The sequence below is a fragment of the Oryzias latipes genome, chromosome 9 (assembly GCF_053564925.1).
Source record: "Oryzias latipes strain Hd-rR chromosome 9, Olatipes_Hd-rR_3.1".
Lineage (NCBI taxonomy): Eukaryota > Metazoa > Chordata > Actinopteri > Beloniformes > Adrianichthyidae > Oryzias > Oryzias latipes.
The window spans coordinates 7451190-7476927 of NC_136245.1; the positions used below are offsets into that span (position 1 = coordinate 7451190).

General features: G+C 37.8%; 2 protein-coding genes across 3 annotated transcripts in view; one reads left to right on the plus strand and one right to left on the minus strand.

Moving 5' to 3' along the window:
• The first annotated feature begins 510 nt into the window (after positions 1-510).
• ogfod2 (2-oxoglutarate and iron-dependent oxygenase domain containing 2) lies at positions 511-17310 on the plus strand. Of its 2 annotated transcripts, none has more exons than XM_078952174.1 (7): positions 511-737; positions 805-882; positions 12253-12363; positions 12453-12552; positions 15126-15250; positions 15550-15807; positions 15891-17310. In XM_078952174.1, the coding sequence occupies exons 1-7, from the start codon at positions 603-605 to the stop codon at positions 16155-16157; spliced, it is 1074 nt and encodes a 357-aa protein (XP_078808300.1). In that variant the 5' UTR covers positions 511-602; the 3' UTR covers positions 16158-17310. The 2 variants fall into 2 exon arrangements, with proteins under 2 accessions (XP_078808300.1, XP_023814502.1); XM_023958734.2 differs by having other exon boundaries at positions 512-737; positions 826-882.
• Positions 17311-18601: 1291 nt separating this feature from the next.
• The window catches only part of slc4a5a (solute carrier family 4 member 5a), a 39038-nt gene continuing 31901 nt past the window's right edge, over positions 18602-25738 (minus strand). The window contains exons 21-26 of the mRNA XM_011479568.4: positions 25641-25713; positions 24493-24561; positions 23899-24072; positions 22761-22952; positions 22589-22647; positions 18602-19373 (exon numbers count right to left, since the gene is read on the minus strand). Of these exons, the coding sequence (XP_011477870.1) occupies positions 19208-19373; positions 22589-22647; positions 22761-22952; positions 23899-24072; positions 24493-24561; positions 25641-25713 (733 nt within the window). The 3' untranslated portion in view covers positions 18602-19207. The remainder of the gene's footprint in view (positions 19374-22588; positions 22648-22760; positions 22953-23898; positions 24073-24492; positions 24562-25640; positions 25714-25738) is intronic.

The window sequence follows — 25738 nt, forward strand, 5'->3', positions numbered from 1 at the left end:
CCTGTTTCATTGTATTCTTTATGAAGTAACCCTTGTGCTATCCTAGGCACTTTACCATTGGGAGTTGGGTCATCTAGACCCACTAGACAGTGCTCTGAACCTTTTTTCTTCAATGATTTGTGATCTTCACTGGTGTTCATGGATTACATGAAATCTTTCCACCTTTATCCACCTTTGTCATGGTAGAGAGAACACGTCAATGTAAGGGTGGGGTCACCTTTGAAGCACAAGTGTTAAATCTGTATATTGGTAGTATTCATAATCCTGAGAAGCAAAAAGCAATCAAAACCTTGTCTGTATGTGAAAGATTCAACATTTTTTCGTAAAGTTTAACCCCTGGCTTATTTCTATTTCTATTCTTGTTTTTTTTTTTTTTTATACATATGTGTATTTAACATTTGCAATTGTATTCTTATTGCATACCTGAACGTGAACTTCTGTAAATAGCATATTGTGCAATAAAGTTTATTAAAAAAAAGCAACTTCACTTTTATTTTGAAGAATACATAACCGGAAATCAAGCGGACGTACATAAACACCGTCCACCAAACTTCCGTCGGCGTCTTTTTGACGTGAGTCCCGTTTAAAAGGAAATATTAATAATGACAGGCGAAGTGAAAGGAAAATTAGGGTTTTATGGGTGTAAATGCTTCACAACTAACAATATTTTCCTGGAGGAATACAATCTGCACGTCCGCTTTTTGACCGAGCAACAATTCAGACAGGACTACAGAGCAGTGAGTCTGCTAGCAACAGGATTTTATTTAAATTTTAAAGAACTGCGTCAAAATGTTGACACTTTAGTTCTACTTTTCTGTTTTACAGATACTTTTAAGACTCGGTTGTGACTCCGACCAAAAGTTTAAGGACGTCCTTAACAAGGTGCGTACTGAATATAATATAACTGAATCTCGACTGGTGTCAAGCCAGCCCTCTCTCGTCGAACGGCTGTCAAGTGAGCCCTCTCTTAAAAACAGTGTGCCGCGTTCTTCCGTACATTACGGTAACAGCAAGAAGTAATATTTTTTAAAGGTAAAAACATAGTGTAAGAACTGTCATTACATTTATATGTATATACAAACATGCCCCCGTATGAATATATATCTATATCTATGTATATATTTAAAAGTCTGAGTAAATTTCAAAATAAAACACAATTCAAATCATGAATTGAGGAGTACTTATAATGTTGACATGGGTCTAAAAATTCTGCTAGTTTTCAGTGAGTCATTTCACTTCTCACTGATAGTATCCTACCTGGTGATGTCACAATGAAAGTTTCAGAGGGATCTGATGTGGAGATTCAAAATAAAACCCAATTGAAATCTGCTATAAATGTGTTTTTGCCATAGGTTCACATAAGTCTAAAAAGAAAACTGCTAGTTTTCAGAGAGTCATTTCACTTCTCACTGATAGTGTCCCACCTGGTGATGTCATTAAATAAGTTTCAGGCAGATCTGATGTGGAATTTCAAAATAAAACCCAATTGAAATCTGCTATAAATGTGTTTTTGCCATAGGATCACATACGTCTAAAAAGAAAACTGCTTGTTTTCAGAGAGTCATTTCACTTCTCACTGATAGTATCCTACCTGGTGATGTCACAATAAAAGTTTCAGAGGGATCTGATGTGGAATTTCAAAATAAAACCCAAGTGAAATCTGCTATAAATGTGATTTTGCCATAGGTTCACATACGTCTAAAAAGAAAACTGCTAGTTTTCAGAGAGTCATTTCACTTCTCACTGATAGTGTCCCACCTGGTGATGTCACATAAAAAGTTTCAGGCAGATCTGATGTGGAATTTCAAAATAAAACCCAATTGAAATCTTCTATAAATTTTGTTTTTGCCATATGTTCAAATATGTCTAAGAAAGAAACTGCTAGTTTTCAGAGAGTCATTTCACTTCTCACTGATAGTGTCCCATCTGGTGATGTCATTTAATAAGTTTCAGACAGATCTGATGTGGAATTTCAAAATAAAACCCAATTGAAACGGCTATAAATGTGTTTTTGACATGTTTACGTAAGTCTCAGGAAAAAAACTGCTAGATTTCAGTGAGTGATTTCACTTCTCACTGATAGTATCCTACCTGGTGATGTCACAATAAAAGTTTCAGAGGGATCTGATGTGGAATTTCAAAATAAAACCCAATTAAAATCTGCTATAAATGTGTTTTTGCCATAGGTTCACATACGTCTGAAAAGAAAACTGCTAGTTTTCAGAGAGTCATTTCACTTCTCACTGATAGTGTCCTACCTGGTGATGTCACAATAAAAGTTTCAGAGGGATCTGATGTGGAATTTCAAAATAAAACCTAATTGAAATGGCTATAAATGTGTTTTTGACATATGTTCAAATATGTCTAAGAAAGAAACTGCTAGTTTTCAGAGAGTCATTTCACTTCTCACTGATAGTGTCCTACCTGGTGATGTCATTAAATAAGTTTCAGAGGGATCTGATGTGGAATTTTAAAATAAAACCCCAATTGAAATCGGCTATAAATGCGTTTCTACCAAATTTTCACAAAGGTCTAAGAAAGAAACTGCTAGTTTTCAGAGAGTTATTTCACTTCTCACTGATAGTGTCCCATCTGGTGATGTCATTAAATAAGTTTCAGACAGATCTGATGTGGAATTTTAAATGAACAGCATTGCAACTTACAAAGACAAATCCTACCCTATCTGTATTAGCAATGTTTTCATACATATTAATAAGTTATCAGATAAGATCACTCACCCAGGTTTTTTCTTGGACATCTTCGCTTCCTGCTCTCGATGAATTGCAACAATGGGGCGCGCGTAAAAGTCTTCAGATTTCCACAAAGATGTACGTAGTGTCCTGTGGTGCAGTGCGCTTTATATATTGAATTTTGACTTCGGTTCGAGAACGCAATGGAGGACAACTTTAGAACTCTACGGAGTGAAGTGTTGTTGAAATTGCACATCAGATCCGTCTGAAACTTAGCATGTGACGTCACCAGGTGGGGCACTTTCAGTGATTTTAATTGGTTGTTAATTTTAAATTTCAAACGTCTGAACACACAACAACCGTTTGGAGTCAAAATGCCCAAAACAATGACTGAAATGAGCATAACTGGCTACCTTGTGTCAAAAACAATCCTCCTGCTGAGCAGATTTACTTGCAGTTATCATTATATAGCAATTCTATAATTTAAGTGCATTCTCTGAACAGAAGGTGTTGTGGTGCAACAGAACATAGGAATGTGTTTTGAACTGAATCTAATAATAAATAGTTCTGACAGTGGATTTAACCATCATCAAGCATACAAGGCCTCCTAAATTTAGTGTTATGTCAAGAGTGGGTAAGATTACGTCATTGAAAAATATATAATAATAAATGGAAAAATTTAACTTTTACCAGCATTTTTCTTTAAACCAACAGAGCTGCATGACAGCTCCGGAGCATTAGATAGCAGATCCTTGGTTTACATAAGTGCTTCTAAATTATGTTCTGCAAGGCCCCCATTAGGAAAAAGAAAAAAAAAGTTTTATTTTTAGACCTTTGTGAAAATTTGGTAGAAACGCATTTATAGCCGATTTCAATTAGGTTTTATTTCGAAATTCCACATCAGATCTGTCTGAAACTTATTTAATGACATCACCAGATGGGACACTATCAGTGAAAAGTGAAGTGACTCTCTGAAAACTACTGGTTTCTTTCTTAGACATATTTGAACCTATGGCAAAAACACATTTATAGCCGATTTCAATTGGGTTTTATTTTGAAATTCCACATCAGATCTGCCTGAAACTTATTATGTGACATTACCAGGTAGGATACTATCAGTGGGAAGTGAAATGACTCTCTGAAAACTAGCAGTTTTCTTTTTAGACTTATGTGAACCTATGGCAAAAACACATTTATAGCCGATTTCAATTGGGTTTTATTTTGTAATTCCACATCAGATCTGCCTGAAAATTTTTGTGTGACATCACCAGGCGGGACACTATCAGTGAGAAGTGAAATGACTCACTGAAAACTAGCAGTTTTCTTTTTAGAAGTATGTGAACCTATGGCAAAAACACATTTATAGCATATTTCACTTGGGTTTTAATTTGAAATTCCACATCAGATCCCTCTGAAACTTTTATTGTGACATCACCAGGTAGGACGCTATATGTGAAAAGTGAAATGACTCACTGAAAACTAGCAGTTTTCTTTTTAGAAGTATGTGAACCTATGGCAAAATCACATTTATAGCAGATTTCACTTGGGTTTTATTTTGAAATTCCACATCAGATCTGTCTGAAACTTATTTAATGACATCACCAGGTGGGACAATATCAATGAGAAGTGAAATGACTCTCTGAAAACTAGCAGTTTTCTTTTTAGACTTATGTGAACCTATGGCAAAAACACATTTATAGCCGATTTCAATTGGGTTTTATTTTGTAATTCCACATCAGATCTACCTGAAACTTATTTAATGACATCACCAGGTGGGACACTATCAGTGAGAAGTGAAATGACTCACTGAAAACTAGCAGTTTTCTTTTTAGACTTATGTGAACCTATGGCAAAAACACATTTATAGCCGTTTTCAATTGGGTTTTATTTTGAAATTCCACATCAGATCTGCCTGAAACTTATTTAATGACATCACCAGGTGGGACAATATCAATGAGAAGTGAAATGACTCTCTGAAAACTAGCAGTTTTCTTTTTAGACTTATGTGAACCTATGGCAAAAACACATTTATAGCCGATTTCAATTGGGTTTTATTTTGTAATTCCACATCAGATCTGCCTGAAACTTATTTAATGACATCACCAGGTGGGACACTATCAGTGAGAAGTGAAATGACTCACTGAAATCTAGCAGTTTTCATTTTAGACTTATGTGAACCTATGGCAAAAACACATTTATAGCCGTTTTCAATTGGGTTTTATTTTGAAATTCCACATCAGATCTGCCTGAAACTTATTTAATGACATCACCAGGTGGGACAATATCAATGAGAAGTGAAATGACTCTCTGAAAACTAGCAGTTTTCTTTTTAGACTTATGTGAACCTATGGCAAAAACACATTTATAGCCGATTTCAATTGGGTTTTATTTTGTAATTCCACATCAGATCTGCCTGAAACTTATTTAATGACATCACCAGGTGGGACACTATCAGTGAGAAGTGAAATGACTCACTGAAAACTAGCAGTTTTCTTTTTAGACTTATGTGAACCTATGACAAAAACACATTTATAGCCGTTTTCAATTGGGTTTTATTTTGTACGTCCACATCAGATCTGCCTGAAACTTATTTAATGACATCACCAGGTGGGACAATATCAATGAGAAGTGAAATGACTCTCTGAAAACTAGCAGTTTTCTTTTTAGACTTATGTGAACCTATGGCAAAAACACATTTATAGCCGATTTCAATTGGGTTTTATTTTGTAATTCCACATCAGATCTGCCTGAAACTTATTTAATGACATCACCAGGTGGGACACTATCAGTGAGAAGTGAAATGACTCACTGAAAACTAGCAGTTTTCTTTTTAGACTTATGTGAACCTATGACAAAAACACATTTATAGCCGTTTTCAATTGGGTTTTATTTTGAAATTCCACATCAGATCTGCCTGAAACTTATTTAATGACATCACCAGGTGGGACAATATCAATGAGAAGTGAAATGACTCTCTGAAAACTAGCAGTTTTCTTTTTAGACTTATGTGAACCTATGGCAAAAACACATTTATAGCCGTTTTCAATTGGGTTTTATTTTGAAATTCCACATCAGATCTGCCTGAAACTTATTTAATGACATCACCAGGTGGGACAATATCAATGAGAAGTGAAATGACTCTCTGAAAACTAGCAGTTTTCTTTTTAGACTTTTGTGAACCTATGGCAAAAACACATTTATAGCCGATTTCAATTGGGTTTTATTTTGTAATTCCACATCAGATCTGCCTGAAACTTATTTAATGACATCACCAGGTGGGACACTATCAGTGAGAAGTGAAATGACTCACTGAAAACTAGCAGTTTTCTTTTTAGACTTATGTGAACCTATGGCAAAAACACATTTATAGCCGTTTTCAATTGGGTTTTATTTTGAAATTCCACATCAGATCTGCCTGAAACTTATTTAATGACATCACCAGGTGGGACAATATCAATGAGAAGTGAAATGACTCTCTGAAAACTAGCAGTTTTCTTTTTAGACTTATGTGAACCTATGGCAAAAACACATTTATAGCCGATTTCAATTGGGTTTTATTTTGTAATTCCACATCAGATCTGCCTGAAACTTATTTAATGACATCACCAGGTGGGACACTATCAGTGAGAAGTGAAATGACTCACTGAAAACTAGCAGTTTTCTTTTTAGACTTATGTGAACCTATGACAAAAACACATTTATAGCCGTTTTCAATTGGGTTTTATTTTGTACGTCCACATCAGATCTGCCTGAAACTTATTTAATGACATCACCAGGTGGGACAATATCAATGAGAAGTGAAATGACTCTCTGAAAACTAGCAGTTTTCTTTTTAGACTTATGTGAACCTATGGCAAAAACACATTTATAGCCGATTTCAATTGGGTTTTATTTTGTAATTCCACATCAGATCTGCCTGAAACTTATTTAATGACATCACCAGGTGGGACACTATCAGTGAGAAGTGAAATGACTCACTGAAAACTAGCAGTTTTCTTTTTAGACTTATGTGAACCTATGACAAAAACACATTTATAGCCGTTTTCAATTGGGTTTTATTTTGAAATTCCACATCAGATCTGCCTGAAACTTATTTAATGACATCACCAGGTGGGACAATATCAATGAGAAGTGAAATGACTCTCTGAAAACTAGCAGTTTTCTTTTTAGACTTATGTGAACCTATGGCAAAAACACATTTATAGCCGTTTTCAATTGGGTTTTATTTTGAAATTCCACATCAGATCTGCCTGAAACTTATTTAATGACATCACCAGGTGGGACAATATCAATGAGAAGTGAAATGACTCTCTGAAAACTAGCAGTTTTCTTTTTAGACTTTTGTGAACCTATGGCAAAAACACATTTATAGCAGATTTCAATTGGGTTTTATTTTGTAATTCCACATCAGATCTGCCTGAAACTTATTTAATGACATCACCAGGTGGGACAATATCAATGAGAAGTGAAATGACTCTCTGAAAACTAGCAGTTTTCTTTTTAGACTTATGTGAACCTATGGCAAAAACACATTTATAGCCGATTTCAATTGGGTTTTATTTTGTAATTCCACATCAGATCTGCCTGAAACTTATTTAATGACATCACCAGGTGGGACACTATCAGTGAGAAGTGAAATGACTCACTGAAAACTAGCAGTTTTCTTTTTAGACTTATGTGAACCTATGACAAAAACACATTTATAGCCGTTTTCAATTGGGTTTTATTTTGAAATTCCACATCAGATCTGCTTGAAACTTATTTAATGACATCACCAGGTGGGACAATATCAATGAGAAGTGAAATGACTCTCTGAAAACTAGCAGTTTTCTTTTTAGACTTATGTGAACCTATGGCAAAAACACATTTATAGCCGATTTCAATTGGGTTTTATTTTGTAATTCCACATCAGATCTGCCTGAAACTTATTTAATGACATCACCAGGTGGGACACTATCAGTGAGAAGTGAAATGACTCACTGAAAACTAGCAGTTTTCTTTTTAGACTTTTGTGAACCTATGGCAAAAACACATTTATAGCCGATTTCAATTGGGTTTTATTTTGTAATTCCACATCAGATCTGCCTGAAACTTATTTAATGACATCACCAGGTGGGACACTATCAGTGAGAAGTGAAATGACTCACTGAAAACTAGCAGTTTTCTTTTTAGACTTATGTGAACCTATGGCAAAAACACATTTATAGCCGTTTTCAATTGGGTTTTATTTTGAAATTCCACATCAGATCTGCCTGAAACTTATTTAATGACATCACCAGGTGGGACAATATCAATGAGAAGTGAAATGACTCTCTGAAAACTAGCAGTTTTCTTTTTAGACTTATGTGAACCTATGGCAAAAACACATTTATAGCCGATTTCAATTGGGTTTTATTTTGTAATTCCACATCAGATCTGCCTGAAACTTATTTAATGACATCACCAGGTGGGACACTATCAGTGAGAAGTGAAATGACTCACTGAAAACTAGCAGTTTTCTTTTTAGAAGTATGTGAACCTATGGCAAAAACACATTTATAGCAGATTTCACTTGGGTTTTATTTTGAAATTCCACATCAGATCCCTCTGAAACTTTTATTGTGACATCACCAGGTAGGACACTATCAGTGAGAAGTGAAATGACTCACTGAAAACTAGCAGTTTTTTTTTTGAAGTATGTGAACCTATGGCAAAATCACATTTAAGGCAGATTTCAATTGGGTTTTATTTTGAAATTCCACATCAGATCTGTCTGAAACTTATTTAATGACATCACCAGGTGGGACACTATCAGTGAGAAGTGAAATGACTCTCTGAAAACTAGCAGTTTTCTTTTTAGAAGTATGTGAACCTATGGCAAAAACACATTTATAGCAGATTTCAATTGGGTTTTATTTTGAAATTCCACATCAGATCCCTCCGAAACTTTTATTGTGACATCACCAGGTAGGATACTATCAGTGAGAAGTGAAATGACTCACTGAAAACTAGCAGTTATCTTTTTAGACGTATGTGAACCTATGGCAAAAACACATTTATAGCAGATTTCACTTGGGTTTTATTTTGAAATTCCACATCAGATCCCTCCGAAACTTTCATTGTGACATCACCAGGTGGGACACTATCAGTGAAAAGTGAAATGACTCTCTGAAAACTAGCAGTTATCTTTTTAGACGTATGTGAACCTATGGCAAAAACACATTTATAGCAGATTTCACTTGGGTTTTATTTTGAAATTCCACATCAGATCCCTCCGAAACTTTCATTGTGACATCACCAGGTAGGATACTATCAGTGAGAAGTGAAATGACTCACTGAAAACTAGCAGAATTTTTAGACCCATGTCAACATTATAAGTACTCCTCAATTCATGATTTGAATTGTGTTTTATTTTGAAATTTACTCAGACTTTTAAATATATACATAGATATAGATATATATTTATACGGGGGCATGTTTGTACATACATATAAATGTAATGACAGTTCTTAAACTATGTTTTTACCTTTAAAAAAATATTACTTCTTGCTGTTACCGTAATGTACGGAAGAACGCGGCACACTGTTTTTAAGAGAGGGCTCACTTGACAGCCGTTCGACGAGAGAGGGCTGGCTTGACACCAGTGAATCTCGAGAGAGAGTACGAACTTATATTATTCAAAAATAAAACTAAAGTGGAAACTTTTAAAACTATAACACGTTTAAAAGAAATATTTAAAATATAACAGCTAATTGTGTTGATTTGCTGATATAAAAGGAGCCTACAAATAAGATAATTTTCTTCTGAATATTTATGCATGTTTTATTATTCAAAAAAAAATCTTTTCATAGTTAAATTGCCATGAATATGTCAAAATTAGAGCAGTTTACATCTGCATCTATGCTCATAAGAATAATTTTAGGAGCTGGTTTGAATTTTGAAGGGATTAAAAAAACATTTTTCCCATTTCTTGGGTTATCATGTTTCCCTAAATTCAGTTTTTTGTCATTTTAGGGTTAGGGTTTTTTGTAGGCGTGGCTTTTGTGGGCGTGGCTTCTTAGTGTGCAACGTTCTTATGGAAATGTTGCTTTAAAAGAAGCACCATGAAGTTGTTTTATATAACTTTATTTATTAGCCTGCTGAGAGACCTTCACATTGTGTGTGAAACAGTGTTTTCCCAAGAGACAAAGCCAACATGTTCGACATTGAACATCAACTCAATTCCTTTAGTCAAAACTTGAATCTGTTGTCAGCGTTTCCTCACCCGTCCTAACTAGTAATAACCTTGCTATTCCTTTAGAATATATAACATAAATGTAAAATATTTCATGAAAGATACTGTGAATGCACATCATTTTATTACAATAGTAAGGGTGTAATGATTTATTGTGACAACGATTAGATACATGTCGTCATTTGTGGTTGTTGATACGATTCATTGATGATATATATTCATTTTAAACGACCCAATTCACTGACCTAAAATCCACCAGAGTTACTCAGAGATGAATACCTGGTACCAAACAGTCCAGGTGAATTTTTCCGCATTCCTTGTATTTCTTGCTAGATAATCGAGTGTAAATTATATATGTGTGCAAACAAACAAGAGTTAATGTCAAATCCTTTCACATTTTAGTTTCATAAAGTTCAGCCCACAGTTGTTTTCCCACATTCAAATAATCATAAGGTGTTTCCACACATTGGACTGGAATGATCAGTTTTTGCTGCCATCACATGTGTGTTGTCCACTGTTATGGACTTGATGGCTTTTATTTTATAAAAAATTAACTTACAGTGCCTCAATCCAAATATAATTGATTTATGGCATTTTGAAATGATTTTATTATGGTTTGTGTCGATACATTTACCAACTTGCTTCAGTCAGATCGATCTGTTTCTTCAATTAAGTCGATCAATCGTTACAGCCATAAAGGCCTGTTCACACCGGGACGAATTTCGCCGTCGATTTTCGCCGACGTTTAACGCCTCGTGACTAAACAAAGGGCACCAACGAGAGTTTGCACACCGACGCGAAAAAACGCCACGCGTTAAAGCGTCAAAAAAAAAAAACGCCTCGGGTTCGTTTTTTTTTTTCGACGCGTCGCGTCGAAATCTACTCGACCAATGAGAATGGCGCTTTTGCTCACGTGTCTGGAGCTTCTGAAGTTACAGTAAAACACAACTTGGGGGCGCTCAAACACAAAACTGCCTTGCTGAGCACACATACCAGCGAAGAAGATAGACGCCAAGTAGCGTCTACACAGCCGCGAAGCAATAATGACGGACATTCTAAAACATCCCCGAACCAAGCACCAGTTGGAGCTACTGGTGCTTGAAATAGTCATGTTTTCTTTGTTTGATTCTGACAAGCGTGTAAATACTTGCTCTCTTCTTCTGAGTGAAAAGCGACTTTAAGAAGCGTAAAGTTGCGCAGCGCCACCTTGTGTACAGGAGTATTTCTGTTTTACATTAAGCGCCATCTAATGTCAGGGAATGAAATTGCATGTTCACTCCACTCATCGTCAGCGAAAATCGCCTGGGTGTGAACACAAAAAACGTGGCGAAAAACGCTGGCGAATAACGCCTGGCGAATATTCGTCCCGGTGTGTACGGGCCTTAAGGCCTGTTCACACCGGGACGAATTTTGCCGGCGATTTTCGCCGACGTTTAACGCCTCGTGACTAAACAAAGGGCACCAACGAGAGTGTGCACACCGACGCGAAAAAACGCCACGCGTTAAAGCGTCAAAAAAAAAAAACGCCTCGGGTTCGTTTTTTTTTTTCGACGCGTCGCGTCGAAATCTACTCGACCAATGAGAATGGCGCTTTTGCTCACGTGTCTGGAGCTTCTGAAGTTACAGTAAAACACAACTTGGGGGCGCTCAAACACAAAACTGCCTTGCTGAGCACACATACCAGTGAAGAAGATAGACGCCAAGTAGCGTCTACACTGCCGCGAAGCAATAATGACGGACATTCTAAAATATCCCCGAACCAAGCACCAGTTGGAGCTACTGATGCTTGAAATATTCATGTTTTCTTTGTTTGATTCTGACAAGCGTGTAAATACTTGCTCTCTTCTTCTGAGCGAAAAGCGACTTTAAGAAGCGTAAAGTTGCGCAGCGCCACCTTGTGTACAGGAGTATTTCTGTTTTACATTAAGCGCCATCTAATGTCAGGGAATGAAATTGCATGTTCACTCCACTCATCGTCAGCGAAAATCGCCTGGGTGTGAACACAAAAAACGTGGCGAAAAACGCTGGCGAATAACGCCTGGCGAATATTCGTCCCGGTGTGTACGGGCCTTTAATCATTTAAAATGGGAAATACCTAAATGCGTGTTCAGGAATAAGGATTTTTCCAACTTCATGCTAAATAAAAAGTTGTTACATAAACTGTTGAATAAATTCGAGGTCAGTAATTTAAAATATCTTTGTATTTAAAATCCATTCATTATTATTTTTTGTTAATGGTAAAACGAAGTCTAATCGATTGTGAAACAAGCAAAGGAAGTTGGGATGATCAATTTGCGCTCAGTTGTATCGTCTCTCACCTACAACAGCTCTGTGTCCGTCGTTTTTTAGATTTCCCAGGAAGTCGACAGACGAAAACATTTAGACGAAGCATCCGCTGATAGAGCTGCCGCCATCAGATGTACATACCGGCCGCTTCATCCTCATGTCTACCATCTGGAGGTAATTACTGCAGCAGCCCCTACTGGGAGCCTCATCATCCCCCATTAACCCCTCGCTGGGCCTTCACCTGCACCCTCTCCACCCCTCAGGAGTCTCACCTCGCTCCACAGTTCAAGAAGATTGTTGAGTACTGTGGAAACGTCGAAGCCAGTAAAGAGGGCCTCTTGAAACTTTTGGAGGAAGAGGCAGGTGAGTTGGAGAGGGTTGACAGAGGGACTGTTTCCACTTTTGAGTTACGTTAGATGCAGAGAACTTCAGCTGAAGAAAGAGAATACGTTCTTAATGATTGCCATTCAAGAAGACAGATTTGTTTTTCTGCTTTTCCTCACAAAAACAAGAATGTTGGAATGCATATTGTGCCATTGTACACTTTAGTTTGTAGTGTTTTAAAGTTTTATAATTTAGTGTAAAAAGGAGAAAGTTGAACTCAATCTAATGAGCTCCAGTAATGCTAGAACAGAGCCGTTCTTTTTTTAATAGAGACTGTCAGCATACGTCCAAGAATGCAGGAGCCTTTAAATAATTTCAGAGTAGGGGGACAATGAGGGGAAGTAGGAGGCTATCACCTCAGCGCCAAAGACATTGACTGAGGGGGCGTCTGGGGGTCCTCCCCCAGTAACATTTTGAAAATTAGGGCTCTTTATATCCATTTTCCAGCCATCTGGGCATTAGTTCAGCTAATTTGAAAGTGGGATTTAGTACTTAACTTCTACTGTATCACTTTTGACAAATATGATTTCCCCCAAACGTGTTTTCCTCTGACTGTTTATCTGCCACAAAACTTTGGAGGAGGGGCCGCTGAAAGGTCATTGTCAGTAGAGTAAACGTACTTGAAACATTAAAGGAAGTTTACTTTACAAATAATTTCTCTTTCCACATTGAGTTCTGCTACTACAAAAAAATAGGCAAGAGAGCGCGTCTGATTTATTCAACAAAACAGCTGGAATTCCCTCAATTATAATCTTTTTCAAAAACCCACAGGCAGTGCAGAGACATACAGACTAGTGAGGGGTCCGGCCACACCGACGCATCGGCTCACGTGTCGAGTTCATGAAGTGAAACCTGTGTGGGTACGCGTATCGCTGCAGGAACAGTCAAATGACCGATGCAGCCACTGTGTCGGTGTGTCACAGAGGAGCCAAACAAAGAAGCACTTCTACCAGCAGGGTTGCCAGATTCTGCGGTTTTCCACCCATTTGGGTGCTTTTGCGGGTTTCGCATCAATTTGCCGGGTTTTTCTTAGTTTTATTATGAGTCTAAGATCTCTTTTATTGTGAAAAATATTTTACTTTGAAAAATTACCGGCTCTTCTTTGTTACATTTCTGTCACAATTTTTGATGCCTCGGATGTGCGTCCACCTGTGTTTGACGTTTTATTTTACTGAATCTGAATGTGGTGTTGAATGTGGTGTTTAAATGAGGTTTGTGAAATTATTTAACAGTTTTTAATGTGTTTTTGGCTTTTTGTCCTCTCGGTTTCCGCTTGATCTAGCAGAATTCTATTCCGTTTCAAACAGACTCTCATTTGACATTAATCATTTTATTTTTGGGAGATTCGATGTGGGATTTGTTCAGCAGAACTGTCAAACTTAAAAGCACCTCCTCAATGCTGGGGCATTATAGAGCAGAACATGGGAAAGAGGAACTACAATGACAAATATTGTGTTTAGTTTAGTTAATCCTTATATCAGCCGAGTTTCTGACCTTGTTTGCCTGCAATGATGTCGTCGGTCCAGCAGGTGTCAGTATTGAGTGACACAGCATCAATACAGTTTGAAAAAAGAATGATCTACTGCTACGGACCAAAAGAGGGAAAACATCCTTTTGGTCTGTTTATCTATTGCAGCTCATTTCAGAAGCTGAATCATATTTTAACTGTCCCATTTTTGACGACATTTTTATAGTTTTTTTCCCAGTGGTCACATGACACACCGGCATTCTGATTTCTGCAGGCGTTTAACCAAAAGCTGCAGAGTTCTACGGTCACCTCATCAATAACTAGAAAGAGTGCAGACTTTTAAAATTCCTCTTACCGGCAGAACCTCCCAGTCAAGGCCCTTTTTCAGGCCTTTCTAGCCCTGAATCCAGCGATATGATGATGCCAAGGACGCTTGCAGCCTCGCTTCTGTATCGACCAATCACAGATGCTCTTATGAAGGCCTTTGGGTGTACAGCGAAACAAAAAAATATATTTCTCAAAGTGAACATGAATTCATTATTCATTCATTCACCAATCATACACCGATTATTTGCTGCAAGGTACTAAATGACATTTTTGTTTGATTTTATATCTTTTTATTTTTAAAAACAAAATACAATAGTTAGACTTTGCAAATAATCATAAAACAAAAAAGGGCTCAAAAACAGAGTCGGTAGAAGAATTCTCACCCCAATCTTGACAGATTTTATGCACACATTTTTACACCCAAAAACAGATTATTATTCACATTAACACTAAACAAAAATGACTAAACTATAACTCAAAGCATCTGGGTAACAAAGCAAATATTTCCTTCTTCCCCAAACAATTTTTCTTCTGTGGAAGTATTTTTTCTTTTTACAGCTTTAAAAATGATTTTTTTTTATCATATTCTATTTTTCTGCATCTGTAATCTTCTGTGTCGTCAAAAAGCAGCCGGCGGCTGAAAGCTTGAGAGCTTTCTTTTTCTTTTCTTTTCTTTCATGTTTCCGTGTTGAATTGGTTTGATCAATGAATTTGTATCAAAAATATCCCTTTTTTTTGTCTTGTTTTTAAACTAAAGCAACAAGGGTGTACCGTTTTCCTGTGTTTGAAAGAGACTTCTGCAGAGAGCTTGTGGAGGAGCTGGATCATTTTGAACAGTCTCCAGCCCCTAAAGGAAGACCCAATACCATGAACAACAGTGGGGTAATTACTTGTCCTTTCCATTAAACCCCCCCTTTCCAAAGGGGGCTCAGTCACACAGATGCTTTTTAATGTTTCACGACACTCGACGTTCCTGGAATAAAAGGGAGATCCTATAGTGTTTGTGAATTTCTAGAATGTTGCAAACAGCTGGAAATGTAGTTCAGAGCTAGATTTAGAATTGGTGCAGAGATGTTCAACAAATAACCTCCATTTAAGACTTGAACTGAGCTTGAAAGTGGAAAGAAATGACTCATTTTTGGGAAGTTGTCAGTCACATTCTCTTCTTCTGTTTGCATCAGATCCTCCTGGATGAGCTCGGCTTTGACGAGGCTTTCGTCACACCGCTCCGTGAGCAGTATTTGCTTCCGCTCACCTCGTTGCTGTACCCCGACTGTGGGGGCCGTTGTCTGGACAGCCACAAGGCCTTTGTGGTCAAATATGACATGAATGAAGACTTGGAGCTGAGCTACCATTATGACAACGCAGAGGTCACGCTTAATGTTTCCATCGGCAAGGACTTCACCGAGGGCAACCTTTATTTTGGTGATATGAGACAGGTTGGCCACACCCCCTTTTTCCATTAACGTTAAATTGATCCAAATAACTTCCTGAAACGAATTTTCTTTAAAACGTCTTGCAGGATCCAGTTAGTGAGACTCGGCTCACAGAGGCTGAACACAGGATCACCGAAGGCCTCCTCCACCGGGGCCAGCACATGCACGGCGCATTGCCCATCTCTCATGGCCAGCGCTGGAACCTCATCATCTGGATGAGGGCCTCACAGGAGCGCAACAAGCTGTGTCCCATGTGCAACAGCAAGCCGTCTCTGGTGGAGGGACGAGGCTTCGCTGATGGCTTCACCAAAGCCGGCGAAGCACCAGCGAACTCGCAGTTTATGTCCCAGTGAGCACATCCGCCTGCTGCTGGACTTTAGGAAGCTTTCATCTTTTACATAATCTCCTATTTTAAAATAGGAATATTTCCTGTTTATTTTGAAGCCACAAATGATTGTTTTTCAATTGGAAGTGTTACACATTCAGTCAAGTTTCCCTATTTTATGACAGTTCTTGAACTAATCAGTAAGATCAGGATCAATAAAGGATCTCTGTTGTTCTCCAGTGTTCAGTTCACCACCACCTCACAGCACCCTAGAAGTGATCACATGTTCACAAGTCTACATACTCATTAATATCAAAGTGTCAGTGTTAATATTGTTGGAAAATAGGTTTTTGTTGGCCTTCTGGAAACTAAAGTATCTGTATTTTGTCACTCCAGAGTATAAGTCGCAGCAGCCAAAAAATGCAAAATAAAGAAGAAGAAAAAAGTATAAGTTACACTGGAGTATAAGTCACAGTTTGGGGAAAAATGTATTTAAGAAAACACGGGAACAAAAACAGGCATTTTATTTAGACAAATCATAATAATGGATAACAAGACTGCATTTAAGCACGCTATACTTCCGTAATACATTTACAAAGGAGAAGAATTCATTTACAAGAATAAAGAAGTGAAATTATGAGAAGAAAGTCGTCATTTTATGAGAGTATAGTTAAAAAATGTATGAGAAAAAAGTCCTAATTTAACAATGAAAAAGCCACGCTGTTTTGAAAATGAAGTTGGTTGTGATAGACTCCATCCATGTTACATGCAGACTAGATGTGTAAACCCTTGCGTTATCCTAGGCACTTTAACATTGAGAGTTGGGTCATCTAGACCCACTAGACAGTGCGCTAAACCTTTTTTCTTCAATGATTTGTGATCTTCACTGGTGTCCATGGATGACATGAAGTCTTTCCACCTTTGTCCACCTTTGTCATGGTAGGGAGAAAACGTCAATGTAAGGGTGGGGTCATCTAAGATAGCACAAGGGTTAATGCAGCCATTCATGGTTTTTTCCATGCGCCATAATACCATTGGATGTCTAACTATACTGTTGAGGGCAAAACCGCATCACCTGCCGGAAATCCACCATTTGTGGGTGAAGAATATTCCTCTGAGGATGTGCAGTGCTGCAAATTCAATGTCATTTTACTCAATAAAACAATGTTGACTCACTAAAAGACGTAGTATTTCCTCATTTGTGAAACGAATGCTGAATAAAAGACCATGCGCTCTATGCCACTCATAATGAAATACAATATTGTTTCTTCTTTTGTTGTTTATCCTATAATTGTCTTAGTTAACGAACTATTGGTTTATAAATGTAAGTCTTTAAGGAGCGAAAAAATTGTGAAATTAAAACTTTATCGTAAAATATTGACTCTTACTTATAATTCCAAGAGTTTATTGTCATAAAAGTACAAGCTTTTGCTCATAACTTCACAAATTTATTCTCCTAGAATTATTTATTTCATTTTCATGGTAGCCCCAATACTCCGTCATACACATTGATGCTTATTTAGCTTCATGAAACATGGCCGTCATCCAGCATAACAGTGCAAAATATGCACCATTAACCCATGTACTATTTTAGATGACCCCCCCCTTACATTGACGTGTTCTGTCTACCATGACAAAGGTGGACAAAGGTGGAAAGATTTCATGTAATCCATGGACACTAGTGAAGATCACAAATGATTGAAGAAAAAAGATTCAGCGCACTGTCTAGTGAACAGGTGTCAAGCTCCAGGCCTCAAGGGCCATTAGACAGTGCTCAGAACCTTCTTTCTTCAATGATTTGTGATCTTCACTAGTGTCCATGGATTACATGAAATCTTTCCACCTTTATCCACCTTTGTCATGGTAGGGAGAACACGTCAAAGTAAGGGTGGGGTCATCTAAGATAGCACAAGGGTTAACCAACCTGCCATTGAAGCTCCTTATTGGCAAAACACACCTGATCCAGGTAATCAGCAGCAGATGAGGCAGGATTTCTGAAAAACCAGCAGGAGGTTGGCCCTTGAGGCCTGGAGTTTGACACCCCTGGGTGGGTCTAGATGACCCAATGCCTAGGATGGCACAAGGGTTATTAGGGTAACCACAGGATAAAAACCATGCCAACAAGTCAGCAAAACTTTATATTACTTCAAGTCATTAAATTAGTTGATTTCTTCATCCTCTGAGTCACTTTGGAACAATTCCGCCAAGCCCAATGTCAGACTGAGCGGTGCTTCTTCTGAGTTGCTGTCAGTATTAAATACTGGTGCACACACCTTTAGTGCCCTCTAGTGGTTGTTGCAAATTATTTTTTTCAATCACATAGGCCTGAAAGCTGCACCTGAGTATAATTTGTCTCTTAGCCAAACTATGCATAAAAAACGCAACTTGTACTCTAAAAAATGCTGTGACTTTATTTTGAAAATAGTATTTTTTTCTTCAATTTCCCTTGAAGAATAAAAAAGAGAGGACATCTTTATTGCGTAAATATCTTTTTATTGTCTTTCTTACAGTATACTGAGCATCTGTGTGCGGGTTCACATGAGCCGCTCGCTCGTGCAAAAAATAAAACACTCAGGTGTGAAAACCGTATGAACCTCATCTGTACAGAGACATGAAAACCGTCAGAGCTTTTGGTTGTTTCTTTTTGTTCCTGTGAAATGTGTGGAGATTTGGACTAAACAGAGGAAGGACAGAAGAAAGGAGAGCTGGCTCGTTGGGATCAGAGGCACAGCTACTCAACAACAACAACAGATACTGTACAGGCTCTGGAGAATAACTTCCAGTGGGCTTGGGCTTCACTTTTGATTGGGGTGCAATTCCAACATCCAGTTATCACTTTAAGTTTCAGTACTAAAGTTATAGTTTCCACATCAAATCTTCTATGAAATAAATACTTTTTTATTTTAGGGTAAATAAATACTTTACACAGCTCAACATTCTTTATGAATCATTGATGTATAGGTTGTCCGGGTTCCATGGCAGCAACAGTCCCACATCAGTTTGGACATGTTTGAGTCCCTATCCTGCCTGTGGGTCAGCACTCGCTGCTCTCATTGTTCAGTAGTGTGTTTTTTGGGCTCATAGCGTGGTTTCACTGCTGAGGTCTCGGTGTCGGCGGTGGTCCATGTCTGAGTCGTAGTCCGACTCCATCTCGATCTTGACCTGCGGCACGGGGCAGGCCATCCCTCGGCTCATAGGCATGGCTGGAGATGACGGGCAGGAGATCTTCAAGTGGAGGGTGATGCTGAAGAAGGGCAAGCTCCAGTTACACACATAAAGTCAGGACTGAAGACATCAACAAGGCTACCGAGATTTCAATTATTAAAGAATTTTGCACTAGGAAAGTAAATAAGATCAAATTATCCAAAGCATAGGCTAAAAGCAAAACTTCAGTCCATTTTAGGAGAATTGCAGTCTAGCTAAGGGTAAAGCTCTCATAAAGAGGCATCAAGCTAACAAATGTCTAAGATACTTTACAGCCAGATTCACCTTACTCAGCAGTCAGTGAAATTTCATACCAAACCAGGCCTCTTTCAAAGCAATGCAGACACATTCAGAAAAAAAAAAGCTCTGGTTTTATTGCAGGTGTTTAAAGCAAATGTGAACAACAACTCCGAAAGCCAGATCAGATTTCACACACAGCACTTGGAAGAAAAAGAAACAACCAAAACAACGACTACAGCCTATGAAGGTAACTATCTTCAATGAATCACATGCGCAGGGTACACACCAAGCTAGAACACAGCACATTTCCTTCTTCATCCACTTGATTTACACACAGAATGTCAGAACACAAAATAATACTGAAGAGAGATACTGAAAACACCATTTCATCCTTGTATGTTTTAGCTAAGCTGCATGTGAAAAGAGGAGTGTGGTGTTCCAACTGTCAGACATTTGACATTAGAAGAGCATCAGCAGGATGACAGATTACTCTAAATTACACTGGGATCATCTGCATTGCCTTAAAGAGCATGGAAAGGAAATAGAGACCTAGCATGACAAAGATTAACTGAGGAGGGTGTTAAATATCCACCTGCAACTGAAATGAAAAACTATTCTGTGAATTTAACCCTTGTGCTATCTTAGATGACCCCACCCTTACATTGACGTGTTCTCCCTACCGTGACAAAGGTGGATAAAGGTGGAAAGACTTCATGTAATCCATGGACACCAGTGAGGTTCACAAATCATTGAAGAAAAAAGGTTTAGCGCACTGTCTAGTGGGTCTAGATGACCCAACTCTCAATGTTAAAATGTCTAGGATAGCACAAGGGATAAATATCAGCATGATAAGTGTATTTTTGTTTGAAAGTCCTAAGATAAATACAGAATACAGAAATTGGCAAGACATTAGTAAAGTGTATTCTGAGAACAGGAAAGTATCCTGCAAGAAAAAAGTATATAAAAAAGTATGCAAAGTATGAGCCAGCTTATCTGAATTACTAAATATGAAATTATTTTTGCTTTATCTGTGCTGTTGAGTGTAAACTCAAAGCACTTAAAACATGATTTTGCACGATTGGCCTTTTTTTTTTGTATTTAATTTTTTATTGTGTTCCATTAAAACCCTCCACAAAGGGAGCACAAGTCAAGGTTGGGCAATTTTTTCAATAAAATGAATCTTAAAATCTAAACTACCGGCCGAAATATGAATCAGTTTTATTTTATGATCCTCTTAGAGCCCTCAGGTCCAGAGGTGCAGGTCTTCTGTTGGTTCCAAAGGTCAGAACTAAAATCCACAGCAAGGCCACTTTCCAGCAGTGTGGGCCTCGCCTGTGGAACAGCCTGCTGAGGATGTGAGGCCTTCATGCACGGAGGAGGTTTTTAAGAAGAAACTGAAAAACGTTTTTTTAAGTAGATTTACATTTCCTCATAGTTTAATTTGGTTTAATGGACGGTCTTTCTCTGTTTGTGTTTATAGAACCTGTTGGGAACTTTTTAAAGTTATCTCTTAATAAAGTTGAATTTGAATTTAACTAAAGTAAACAAACAGTAAAATGGGCATCCGTTGAAATGGTAGGGTGAGGATTGGGGTTTTCTTTCTGTTGGCAATAAATAATTTTGTTTTTTGCAAAATGATGAGCGTTGCCACAAACATTACAAACTGAATAAGATATTTTGGTGGATTACGGCTTTAGCTGTTTTTCAGGGGCATAAAAATCTATTCCCAATGTTGGAGAAAGTTCCTTTGGTTCTTTCAACAAAAATGACCCATTGTGCAAGCTATACAGTTTGTGGGGGCAGTATCATGATATGGGTTTGGTCCAGATAGCTGGACTGAGGTTAAGAAGCATTAAAAGAAAACCTATTTGAAGATGCTTAGTGATTTTGCTCTTTCATTAGAAATACAAAATACTCTGATGAAGGCATCTGCCCCCCAGCTGGCTGTCCCTGCCACTCCCCATGTCACCACACGCAGAGCATTCTGTCGCTCTCTCCTACAGCTTTGGATCTCTCTCCCCTTTGACACCCGGAACACAGACTCGCTCAAAAACTTTACAACAGAACTGAAAAGCCATCTTTTTACAAAACCTCTCTCTTAATTACACTATCCACTCTGTCTTTTATGTATTTCAGTGATGTTGTAACTGATTTTAAATTTTTTTTTTGCTTTTACCCTATTTCTATAATACATCGACCTTGAGTGTCTGGAAAGGCGCTTAATTAAATAAAGCGTATTAATATTATTGATATTATTATGTATAAAGATGACAATGTTTGGAGCAACCAGGCTAAATTGTTAGTGAACATGAAACTTTTCTAACTCGTGGTTTGGTACGTGTTCAAAGTCTTAACATGGTGGACAAAAGCCTTAAAGTTTATGTAACATCAAGAGCTCCTCATTGTCCACACAAAGAGGCAACAATCACACAATGGACAGACAAAAAGTGATGTGAACATGTGTTCCTGCACGTTAAAAGATGCTTATCAAAGATGATCTGGATCAGCAAAAAAAAAAAGCTAACTGACGCCAATCAAGATGGAATCTATGCCAACAAGACGCAGCAAGTACAAATCATGCAATCAAAAAAGAATAAATCTAGTCCTGTTTTACAATTGGAATTATTGAGGTTTCTTTTAAATTTGAGCAAAAATAAAAAAAAGTAAAGGTACATGTAATTCATTGATATACTGGTAGGTTACTCAGAGTACAACAAAATGGAAAAACTATAGGTAGCTTAAAGTTTTTGCTATTCGCAGTTCTCGACATTGCACGTACACATATGCACCTCACGACTTATACATCAAAACTATTCTATGTCTGTGTTCATGTAGCACAAGACCTAAAATTCTCTCAACCTTTTGTGAGCTGACTCTTAAACTTGGTGAAATGACATTTAGACTTAGAATACACTGCGAGCAGCAGCGTGTTGACAGTACGCTCCCCACTGAGACTCCACTACATCTGGGTAGACAAGGTCTTTGTAGGGTATGTGTAGTTTGAGAACACAGTACCTGCGATCCATGTCAGAGTCTGAGCTGGGGGAGTGGTTGGGGTAGGAGTGGTACTTCTCCTGTGAGCAAACACACACACACACACAGATGCAGAACACACAAAGATCAGACACTCCTTTAATGATGTTTCATCTCTGCATGGGGCAAGTAAAACAGGGCAAGAGTTTCACACCTCTTCATCACTGTATTCTGCTTTGGGCTTTTTCTTCTCCTTATCTTTATCCTTGTCCTTCTCTTTACCCTTCTTCTTGTCCTCATCCTTCTTCTTCTTTTCTTTCTCTGGGAGGAGGTCATCCAGCCAGGCCAAGTCATGCTGGGAGAAAACCCAATCCATCATCTTTCGGATCACCATCAGACCCAGGATCTGTCCGGAGAGACAGACAAATAAGGGGCCTTTTTAAAAACCAGGATTTTGCTGTCTTCTAAGCTAAATATTTTGCTACAATTTTTCATTGGAGCAAAAAAGTGTTTGAAGTGTAAAAGGAGCTGCTGTGAAAAAAATTCCCATAAACCTTCCAATCACTTCACTGTCTAAATCTTCTGACATTCATCCGTTTGTTCATTCATTCATCTTCTGCTGTTAAATCCCTTTCGGGGTCACGGGGCTGCCGGAGCCCATCCCGGCCACTTGTGGACGAAGGCAGCAGACACCCTTGACAGTCCGCCAGTCTGTCGCAGGGCCACATTCACACACCCATTCACATTCACTAAGCAGCTAATGGATCAGTTTATAACTTGAATAACTTGCGCTACAGAAAAAAATATCATGAAAAAAATGGGATTAGCAAAAACATGTTAAGAAAAAGGTAGTAGAGCAAGAATGGTTATTGTGACAAACATAATGACTGAGTAATAGCTGCTTATTTCTATATAGAAGTCTAGGGGATTTCGGCTTTTTGGGACCAGCTGGTACATTCCGTTTGGAATGTGAGGGGGGACGGGTTGTTTAGTCCAGTTCTTATTTTACTGTCAATGAGCTAACATCACTGTCACTGTAAATCAGAGATCAAGATCACACCTCCCCTGCTCAGCCTGCCTCTCCTAGCCCCTCCCCCCCTTTTTTATTTTTCAAATCTGGGCTGGGCGCAGGGTCAGCCTCATACCGTCCTGTAATGTTCCCCTTTAGTGATTATCAAAACCAAATCTACTGCATGATTTTTACCATAAGAACAAATGCTGCACTTTACTTGTAGTTTTTTCAAATGGGATGAAGTCAAACAAATTGTATCTTTAAACCGTGACGTGACAATGAGGCCCAGCCTTCTACTTTTCATTCAGAAACATACATATAGGCAACATTTTGCACATACCATGACAGGAAAAATGATGGCCAAAAAGGTGGATTTGAGGACCCAGAGTACAGCAAGACACATAATCTGAATCAGAGTGAACAGGTGTACCCTCCTCAGAGGAACATGCCTGAGAAAGGAAAAGTCAGGCTGGTGCTTGGATGGCATCATGAACAGCTTGATCCTGTCCCAAAACTGCAGAGGTATCAAAAGGTGAGAAGAGAATACATTTAAATATTTCAGAATAATTCTGATAAAAACTGATTTTATGCACCAGCTCTGTTTACCAAGATGGTGTTAAAACACAAAGAAACTCAGTTATTGTATACGGAAACGTACAAAAAAAAGTGGAATTGGAGTTTATAGGGTTGGACCACTCTTAAAACTCCAATTCTGTTTTTTCCACTCTGTTTTCAGTTGAAGAAAATTAGGGTAAAATGAGCAAATCTTTCATTTTTTACGTCTCGCCTTTGTTTATCTGGCGTGTACAGACCAGATGCCCAGATCCCTTCTACATTTGCTTTAAATATGTTGCTTCCCAGAAATGTAAGTAGATGATCAATTTCTAAATTCCTATTTTTCAAAAAGTCAAACCCACCAATAGAGATACTGTACCTGGATTCCACTGAGGGAGGCCACACCCATGTAGAGAAAGACCCCGTACAGCACAGGCATGGGAATGAACTGTGACCAACAGGATTTTAAGATGCTCATTAGAAAGATATTGCACATGTAAAACAAATCACTGTAAGTATTTATTTATTAAATATTTATTAGTTACCTATTTAAATTGCATTAAATGTTGTTATTTGGTACATAGCACATTTTATGTATGTTAACAGAAAAAGATCTTATTCATAGTCTTTAAAGCCAATAAAAGTATCACCAAGCCATCTCTGATTTCCTTCATTATTTTTTTTAACTGGTGACCTGCAGCTTCCAAATCGCCTACCATCCAGTGACTAAACCAAATAAAGGAATTTCTCCTGTCTTTGATTGTTTTTTCCTTTACCTCATTTGGGAAATGCTAATAAAGAAAAGAAAATATGTATTTTTTCCTCTACTGTTACAGTAATAAAGCAGGTCACCTGTTTCTTTTGTAAAAGAGGTACATCATGAGAAAAATGCTACAAGAACATTTTAAAAACACCAAAAAGCACAATTTTCATTGGGTCTTCAAGCATATGTCTATATAATTTTCTCAACAGTTCTTTAGAAATATCCGCAGTCATGTTTGACGCCCTACAGCCACCTCGAACTACAGTAAAGTCAGACAGAATGAGGTACGTGTAGTAAAGGAATTAACAACACGTAATACACAATTATGATGGAATCAATTGAATGACGAGTGTGATTTGCATTTTTGTGTCTTCAAGAAACATGGGAGATGACACAACACAACTGAGATACAGTACATCTAACACGGGTCTGGAAAAAAAAAAATCGACCTTTTATAGAGTATATAAATTGTACAAGTAGCAACATAAATAACAAACTGCAGCCAAATACAAACCTACAATCTTAAATGATTTTTTTAAGGGCTAAAGAGAAACTATAAAAACGATCAATAATTCTCCTCTGCAGATTTTTTTGTGCTGATTGCTCATTTAAAAGTATTGATTTATTCAGTAAGATCTTAATGATAACAGCAATGACAACTGTACTAAGTACTTATAACACAAGACAAAGCAAAAATGTACTATAAGCAATCAACTAAAAACACAGAAGCCAACATTACAAGACTTTATCCAAAGTGTACAAACCTTTAAAACTGGAGCAAGGAAGATGGAAACTCCAGTGAGAACAAACACCAGAATCCCTGTCACTCTCTGCTCCCTGCATTTGATGTAACAAAGTATTT

Excerpts from the sequence above, each read along its gene's own strand:
- ogfod2 (XM_078952174.1), top strand. The coding sequence starts at position 603 with ATGACAGGCGAAGTGAAAGGAAAATTAGGGTTTTATGGGTGTAAATGC. Across the intron at positions 12,553-15,125 it reads ACTTTTGGAGGAAGAGGCAG|CAACAAGGGTGTACCGTTTT; the intron begins GTGAGTTGGAGA and ends TTTAAACTAAAG. Across the intron at positions 15,251-15,549 it reads ATACCATGAACAACAGTGGG|ATCCTCCTGGATGAGCTCGG; the intron begins GTAATTACTTGT and ends TGTTTGCATCAG.